We start from the raw sequence: 8,554 nt of genomic DNA on the forward strand, positions 1-8,554 counted from the left end.
TAGACTTTATGATATCCGCGACCGGTCACGACTTCGAGTCGCCCTGCAGGCGTTGGCGTGCGTTAGGTATCGACTTTTAAAGTTTGTTATTGTCGACTCGCGCGCGTACCGTTAACTTTAAATTGACAATTAAACAATTAAATCAAACGGTATTCGCACGTGCGATGTCTCCCGTTGAACGTCAAGATTCCAAGGTTCAACGGGATCCGTTCGTTTAGACAATATATTAAGATTACGATTGATTTTATCGCATCGAATGCGGCATGTTGTAGAACAGCACCACTCTCCGAGACGAGGCCGTAGAGGCGCGCGTTCTCTTCGCTCCGTAACACACAATATAAGTTTATTAATAAAATATATATTGGTAAAAGGTTGATGATAATATAACAAAAGATGTAAATAAGAAAATTTCATTAGCCCAGGAGCGATTCGGTCGCGACCTGCGGCCGTTTAGGTTAGACGTATATCTATATTGTTAATTTTCATAATATATCATATGTATATTATTATCAAAATCTCAATTACGCTATATTACGACGTGATTGTTAAAGCCGTACCGTACCGTGTACCTACTTTACATACTAAGTACATACGAAGACTTTATATTATTATCACGCTACACGTAACGTGTATGTAGGTATGTAGATAGTTAGCTTTAGATATCTATAGGGAAATGTAGCGGTTTTGCATTCGATATTAATTTTCCATCTATTAAATATAAACATGTACATACCAATATATATTGGTATATTAATTAATTTTAGGTGACGTTTAGTCGTTGTGATAACGTTTTATTTTTATTATCGAAACATATGCGGCCCTGAAAAGGGCCTTTTTATTGTTGTTGAAAAATACATAAAGTTAGGTAGGTAGGTAGGTAGGTATATATCAGTGGATATACGACCGAACCCAACTTAACCTCCGAAACCGTAGAGGGTGCGGCCCTGGCGCTTCAGAGCGTACACGACGTCCATTGCGGTGACGGTCTTCCTCTTGGCGTGCTCCGTGTAGGTTACCGCGTCGCGGATGACGTTCTCGAGGAAAACCTTGAGAACACCGCGGGTCTCCTCGTATATGAGACCGGAGATACGTTTCACGCCACCCCTGCGCGCCAGACGTCGAATCGCAGGCTTGGTGATACCCTGGATGTTATCACGGAGCACCTTCCTGTGCCGCTTCGCGCCACCTTTTCCCAATCCCTTTCCTCCCTTACCGCGACCGGTCATTGTGAACCAGCGAGTTTCGAATTGAAAACTGAGTGAATTTAAGAATCAACCAACACTGCGTACGTGCCTCACGTACTACGTTCACTGTTCGAATGCGCTTCGCGCCGATTAACTCGCGGTTTATATAGAGAAATGCCCGAACCTCGAATATATATAAGGCGGCAGTTGTCCGAGGGGTGGGGGGGGGGGGGGTATCGGTCGGTCGGTTTGTAGAGATATTCGTCCTTTAATGTTATTTTCGTTGTCGGTTACGTATGTATAATATATAATAACTACATAAATAATCAAAATGAACCCTCCAAATATGTCTACAAACTACAAACGGTAAAGACGTAATACGCAAACAAAAAAATCAATAAAAACAATTAACAAAATTATTAAACTCAGTCAACGCAACGCAACCTTAAGTGGTGCCATAAATATGTACTTAAATAATAATAAAAAATATTTATTATTATTGTGGGCGTGAGGTACTTATTGTTTTCTAAGAAACAATGTAACAATAGTGTAAAATATAGACGCATAATAGAAAATAATATATATATATATATATATATTTTTATTTTTATTTTGTATTCTATTTCTTTTAAAACCTGTTTGTTACCGGACAGACGGTGCGATTGGTCTGTTTAGTCAAAATTTTGTAAATCGTAAAACAATTGATTAATAATTTTCTATCAGTTCATTACTTTTTTTTTATTTTATTTTAAAAGTTTTACGTTTTAATCGTTCGACACGTGATGTCTGTCTGACTGTGGCACTACTGTTGAGTGTGCACAATTAGATGCATCATTTGAATCATATGCGGCCCTGAAAAGGGCCTTTTGTTGTAGTAATAATAATAATAATAATAATATGTTATGTTATGTATACATATTACGCAAAATTAAGCACGCTCGCCGCGAATGCGTCTCGCCAGTTGGATGTCCTTGGGCATGATCGTCACTCGCTTGGCGTGAATGGCGCACAGGTTGGTGTCCTCGAAGAGACCCACCAGATACGCCTCGCTCGCCTCCTGAAGCGCCATCACGGCGGAGCTCTGGAACCTGAGGTCGGTCTTGAAGTCCTGCGCAATCTCCCTCACCAGACGTTGGAACGGCAACTTGCGGATCAACAGCTCGGTACTCTTCTGGTAGCGACGGATCTCTCTCAGCGCGACGGTGCCGGGCCTGTAACGGTGAGGCTTCTTCACGCCGCCGGTGGCGGGAGCGCTCTTGCGGGCCGCCTTGGTGGCGAGCTGCTTTCGCGGCGCCTTACCGCCGGTGGACTTACGGGCTGTCTGCTTTGTACGTGCCATTACGACGACTGCTCGAACTCGCTCACTAACTAACTCAACTCTAAAATTATACGATCACGATCGACACGTCCGTCGCGTATCAACTGTGGTGATGATATAAACCGCGTTCACGCGCGGAGAGCGCCTTTATATATAAAATCGAAAAGAGCTCGGGGGTAAGGACGGGTTTGCCGTGCGTGACAAAAAAAGAAGCGTACCTATGTGAATGAAATTGTTTATAACATAATAATAAATATATATTATCACTGGTCGGTCGGTCAGCGGATAACATTTATGCATGCATAATATATAATTATACTTATATACATACAATGTATGTGTTTTGTTTTGATTTTTCTTTATAGGTGTAGGTTAACTACTAAAGCCGACATGTTATTTAATAATACATTTTCATGGTAGATTTTATGTCAAATGTTTACTAGATATGTGGTGTATTTAGAGAGTATTTATTTATTTATTTATTTATAGTTTTTTACGCTTGTCGTTGATACTATGTGGTCTCTACGGACTCTTCGGATATATATTGTGGCCCTGAAAAGGGCCGTTTGTTTGGTTGGTTGGTTGGTACTTGATGGTACTATGATGATGATGATTATTATTATTGTCAATCGCTCTCATTATGATATAATATAATAAGAGAAATCGCCGGCGCTGAGACGACGCGGCGTCTGGATGACGTGTTCGTCTCCTACGTTGCGTACGTCACCGCCGTTGTCCCACCCCGCCGCGACGCTCACTTGGAGCTGGTGTACTTGGTGACGGCCTTGGTGCCCTCGCTGACGGCGTGCTTGGCGAGCTCGCCGGGCAGCAGGAGCCTCACGGAGGTCTGCACCTCGCGGGACGTGATCGTCGAACGCTTGTTGTAGTGAGCGAGACGAGACGCCTCAGCCGCGATCCTCTCGAAGATGTCGTTCACGAACGAGTTCATGATTGACATCGCCTTCGAAGAGATACCGGTGTCGGGATGCACCTGCTTGAGCACCTTGTAGATGTAAATGGCGTAGCTCTCCTTCCTCTTGTGCTTCTTTTTCTTTTTGTCCGATTTGGATATGTTCTTCTGTGCCTTGCCGGACTTCTTGGCCGCCTTGCCGCTGGTCTTTGGTGGCATAGTGAACGCGAGATGCGAGATGCGAGAGTTGAGAGAATGTATCGACTACTGCACACACCACACGAGAATAGCTTTTTTAAAAAATTTTTCGTCACTTCAGTATACTTCACTTTGAAAGTGTTCTTGCAACCGGTCCGGAGTTACATGGTATACGTTTCGCGGCGGCCAATCGATCGCGTCGTTACCGTTAGAACGCCGCGTGTTGGGACACGAGAGGGGGGGGGGGGGGGGTGAACGGCGCCGTCGAAGGGGGCGGGGCGTTGTATTATATGTGTATCTGTCTCTATCTCCGTCTCCCTCTCCCTCTGACACGATTTATTTATGGTTATTTAAAGTAAAATTTACAACAACAACAACAAAAAAAAAAATGTACATAACATAGTATGCATGTATTGTCTATTAAGTATTACTGATTGGATGATTGCGTAAGCGAGTAATTTCGAGCGTGTTATTATTATTAAGTATGAAAAAGAAATGAAAAAAAAATTGCGAGATTTATCTATTGGTTATTGTCTATATTATATTGTAGTATAGGTAATTTAATACTAATTTGATAGAAACAAATAATCATCTACTAATATTACATTTTGTCTGATGACCGTTTTTATATATCACAGTAGTAGTAGTAGTAGTAGTAGTAGTAGTAGTAGTAGTAGCAGTAGTAGTATACTTATAATAGATAATAATATGTAGGTAGGTATAATCTCGGTGAGATCAAAGTACGTATTATGTCGTTGAAACATTTATCTAACAAAAAATGGTGGTGGTACGGTTGCCACACCACCACCACCACCATCATTGCGTTTTAATGAATCATATTGCGGCCCTGAAAAGGGCCTTTTAGGTCGTTGCAATGACAACGATACGATTGTATTGTAATGTAATTTATGTCTTCTTCTCGGTCTTCTTGGGGAGAAGGACCGCCTGAATGTTAGGCAGTACACCGCCCTGTGCGATGGTCACGCCGGAGAGTAGCTTGTTGAGCTCCTCGTCGTTGCGTATGGCCAACTGCAGGTGACGCGGTATGATCCTGGTCTTTTTGTTGTCACGGGCCGCGTTACCGGCCAACTCGAGCACTTCGGCCGCCAGGTACTCCATAACGGCCGCAAGGTAGACCGGCGCACCGGCACCCACCCTCTCGGCGTAGTTGCCCTTCCTGAGCAGCCTGTGGATACGACCGACCGGGAACTGGAGACCTGCGCGGTTGGAACGCGACTTTGCCTTCCCCTTGACCTTGCCGCCCTTGCCACGTCCGGACATTTTGTATGATTGTTTGTTTGTACGTACACAACACGACACTACTCTACACAACTACTCGACAGCGAAACGGTAAGACTGGTGAGTGAGGTTTTTTTTTCCATAGCGACGAATTTGTTAAATATAAATTCCAACGGTATTTAACCAACCGGCCGGGTATGACAAACGACGAGGTCTACTTCTCTACGCTACTAAACGCGATTGGATGCCGGCCGAGCGAGCGAGCGATATTCAGAGAGATAGAGAGCGAGCGAGATGGGGAGGGCTGACTGACGTCCAGTACCGTATCTACGTATACATAATATTATGTAAAGAAAAAAAGTAGTATGTTTCTTTATTGTATACTAGATGGCGGTAGCATCCATCCATCGCGGTTGGAAAAAGTAGTCGAATCTTGAGATTGAATTGAGTTTTAATGACGTTTCTCTATTTTTTTTAAGTTTAATGAAATTAAGCAACACAACACAACACAAATTGTTTATTTGAATTATCAATTCCAAATAAAATAACATATATAATCTTATACGTTGTATTCTTATATTCTTATACTGTTACGTTTAACCGTCCCTCCGCGACTTATTTATATATAAAAAAAAAAAAAATAATAATAATAATAATAAATAATAATGTGAAGTAGACACTATTAATGGGTAGAAGATAGATGATAACTTCTAATGAACCTATTGTCGATTTTTATATTTCAAGTTAGGGTTTCACAGACAGACAGACAGACAGCCCGGTATGTAATATATACGTAGGTGTATAAAATATAAATCTCATATTTTTAGCACATTATTTTTTAAAGATATTTTAAAATGATGGCAATGATGTACAGTAGAAATATGAAATGGGGGGGGGGCGGGGGCGGGGGGTAGTGCAATAGGTCTCCCTATTGTTTGCAACTTTTATTGCACCAACACATCTGGCAAAGGTGTAATTATTTTAGAATATTGTTTTGTCGGGCAGTCGGGCGGCGGAGGCGGAGGCGACGCTCCAGACGGGCCCGTGCGATTAACACGTATTAATTATTGTTATAGCGATTGGTAGACGACGACGACGACGACGACGAAGAAGAAGTGATCGCGACGGTGGTGGTGGTGTCGTACGGTACGGTGATTGTGGCGAAGAACGGCGGTGCTATACAGGTGTGATATGAATATATATATTTATTTATTTATTTATCGATTTATCTATTTGTCTATTTTTTGTATCTCTCGTGTGAAGTGCGCGCGTTCAACGAACTGATTGAGATGAGATGTGACGTGACGTGATGTGATGTGATGTGATGTGATGTGATGTACGATCAAGATGATCAGAGAGAATGTCTATCTATCTATATATCTCTAAGACTGAACTGTGAAGTGTTGTTTTCTAGGATCGCATTAATTAAGTGTCGCGACGGCTGTCGAGTTGCTAGCAAATAGGTAAGTTAATAATATGTATATCACTACTTTTTTTTTTTATATCTTTAACAACGTGCATTGCATACATACAGGCATTATACCAACACATGATACTAACAAAATGCACGTAAATACTATATATATATATATACAATATATATATATACAAATAGTTCAAAAACGTTTCCTTGGAAAGCTTTGCAATCGTCTACGCTTGCCTGGCGTGCCGCCGTGCCTACTATTGCACGTGTACAAACGTGTGCTTATAGCAAGCTTATTTCAAGTTTATTTATATAAAATATTTAACTTTTATAATATACATACATCTTTGCGTATATACCCCTAGCGTTGCTGTCTCGCTCTTACAACTTAATTACAAATATCTATTGATGTGTGGTTTAAGTTTTTATTTTGTTTATTACTGTTCTGTACTGTTTTTGATATTTTTAATATATAATCATATTTTTTAGGCATACACGTTGATTTAGAATATGTATATGTTTCGACAAAATAGGTAATCTCTTATTATTTATTTATTTATTTAATTATATATAAGTAATTTTATTATTACTACCTTTTCACGTTTATTTATCGATTGAAACTCTCAACTTCGGTTTCGCGAAACATATGTTAGCCCTGAAAAGGGCTTTTTGTGTGGCGTGTTTGTGCGTGTTGTTGTGTGTGTGTGTATACATACAACATCGACACAACCGACCAACTTGTGATGCGTTCGTCGCTCTTCCGTCCGGTGGCCGACCCTCCTCCTCCTCCTCCTCCTTCTTCTTCTTACCGGTGATCAGCGCACGCGAACACAGTGCGGCGGCTCGTGCGTATTGAACGTGGATTGTCGCGTTCACTTCTTGGAAGCGGCCGATGCCTTTTTAGCGGTGGCGGCCTTCGATTTGGGCGCGGCGGCTGCTGCCTTCTTCGGTTTGGGTGCTTTAGGTTTTTTGGTCGGTGGTTTCGCGCTCCTCTTCGCCTTGGAAGCGGCGGCGGTGGTCGACGCGCCCTTGCCGGACGCTGCGGCGGAGGCGGCCGCGGAGCCGCGACCTTTCTTCGGAGCGGCCGACGCGGCCGGCTTCCTCTTGGCCGCAGCGGCTGCCTTCTTGTCTTTGGCGGTGCCACCCCTTCCGCCCGCCTTGGCGGGGGACGCGGTCTCGGCGGCCGCGGCGGCGGCCTTCTTGCTCCTGGCGCCCGCACTCGCGGCGGTCTTCTTGGCGGCTTGTGCGGTCGGCTTCTTCACCGATTTGGCCGCGGAGGACGCCGCCGCGGCGGAGCCCCTGCCGCCGGAGGAAGCGGAGGCGGCCGTCGCCTTCTTCGCCGCGCCGCCGCCGGTTCCCGACTTGCTGTCTATCTTGAACGAGCCCGATGCGCCCTTGCCCTTCGTCTGAATCAGGGTGCCGGAGGCGACCGCGCGCTTGAGATACTTTCTTATGAACGGCGCCAACCTCTCGGCGTCTAGGCTATAATTCGAGGCGATGTATTTCTTGATCGCCTGCAGGGACGATCCGCTCCTCTCCTTGAGCTCTTTGATCGCGCTGTTGACCATGTCGGAAGTCTTGGGGTGCGTTGGTCTCGCCTTGGGTTTCTTCGCGGCGGCCGCCGCCGCTGCCGCTTTTGGTGCCTTCTTGGCGGGCGTCGCCGGCGCGGGTGTCTCCGATGCTACTGCTGTGTCGGCCATTTTTTTTATTTTTATTAACAATTAATTAGACACTTAACAACGTTAACACGTAAATTAACGAGTTTTTAATATATTGTAAAATTGTAGTGAATGTACAACAATGCTAAGAGTGCGCGGCGCTAGTGAGCGCCTGCCAGACGAATCAGTATACCGCGACGAGAGCTTCGTCAACTATATGCGTTTTCTCGTATTCGGCGTGGAAACTTTTCACTAACACGTCTCAGTTTGATCGGAATTTTTCCAATATATAATCGAGAAATTGCACAAAATCTCTATTCTAATTAGACTTTATGATATCCGCGACCGGTCACGACTTCGAGTCGCCCTGCAGGCGTTGGCGTGCGTTAGGTATCGACTTTTAAAGTTTGTTATTGTCGACTCGCGCGCGTACCGTTAACTTTAAATTGACAATTAAACAATTAAATCAAACGGTATTCGCACGTGCGATGTCTCCCGTTGAACGTCAAGATTCCAAGGTTCAACGGGATCCGTTCGTTTAGACAATATATTAAGATTACGATTGATTTTATCGCATCGAATGCGGCATGTTGTAGAACAGCACCACTCTCCGAGACGAGGCCG

At 43.8% G+C, this 8,554-nt stretch overlaps 4 protein-coding genes across 4 annotated transcripts; all 4 read right to left on the reverse strand.

Moving 5' to 3' along the window:
• Window positions 1–782: 782 nt before the first annotated feature.
• Window positions 783–1,305, reverse strand: LOC123717749 (histone H4). The gene has a single exon (XM_045673896.1). It carries the CDS (start codon window positions 1,224–1,226, stop codon window positions 915–917), a length of 312 nt encoding a protein of 103 aa, XP_045529852.1. The 5' UTR covers window positions 1,227–1,305; the 3' UTR covers window positions 783–914.
• Window positions 1,306–3,048: 1,743 nt separating this feature from the next.
• LOC123717743 (histone H2B) lies at window positions 3,049–3,699 on the reverse strand. The gene has a single exon (XM_045673889.1). It carries the CDS (start codon window positions 3,629–3,631, stop codon window positions 3,257–3,259), a length of 375 nt encoding a protein of 124 aa, XP_045529845.1. The 5' UTR covers window positions 3,632–3,699; the 3' UTR covers window positions 3,049–3,256.
• Window positions 3,700–4,449: 750 nt separating this feature from the next.
• LOC123717746 (histone H2A) lies at window positions 4,450–4,964 on the reverse strand. Its single transcript, XM_045673893.1, has one exon. It carries the CDS (start codon window positions 4,889–4,891, stop codon window positions 4,517–4,519), a length of 375 nt encoding a protein of 124 aa, XP_045529849.1. The 5' UTR covers window positions 4,892–4,964; the 3' UTR covers window positions 4,450–4,516.
• Window positions 4,965–6,763: 1,799 nt separating this feature from the next.
• LOC123717739 (late histone H1-like) lies at window positions 6,764–8,058 on the reverse strand. Its single transcript, XM_045673885.1, has one exon. It carries the CDS (start codon window positions 7,970–7,972, stop codon window positions 7,145–7,147), a length of 828 nt encoding a protein of 275 aa, XP_045529841.1. The 5' UTR covers window positions 7,973–8,058; the 3' UTR covers window positions 6,764–7,144.
• Between the last annotated feature and the right edge of the window lie 496 nt (window positions 8,059–8,554).

Source organism: Pieris brassicae, chromosome 13, assembly GCF_905147105.1.
Source record: "Pieris brassicae chromosome 13, ilPieBrab1.1, whole genome shotgun sequence".
NCBI classification, from domain to species: Eukaryota; Metazoa; Arthropoda; class Insecta; order Lepidoptera; family Pieridae; genus Pieris; species Pieris brassicae.

What these genes read in the sequence shown, in the direction of transcription:
- LOC123717749 (XM_045673896.1), bottom strand. Translation starts at nt 1,226, where the DNA reads ATGACCGGTCGCGGTAAGGGAGGAAAGGGATTGGGAAAAGGTGGCGCG.
- LOC123717743 (XM_045673889.1), bottom strand. Translation starts at nt 3,631, where the DNA reads ATGCCACCAAAGACCAGCGGCAAGGCGGCCAAGAAGTCCGGCAAGGCA.
- LOC123717746 (XM_045673893.1), bottom strand. Translation starts at nt 4,891, where the DNA reads ATGTCCGGACGTGGCAAGGGCGGCAAGGTCAAGGGGAAGGCAAAGTCG.
- LOC123717739 (XM_045673885.1), bottom strand. Translation starts at nt 7,972, where the DNA reads ATGGCCGACACAGCAGTAGCATCGGAGACACCCGCGCCGGCGACGCCC.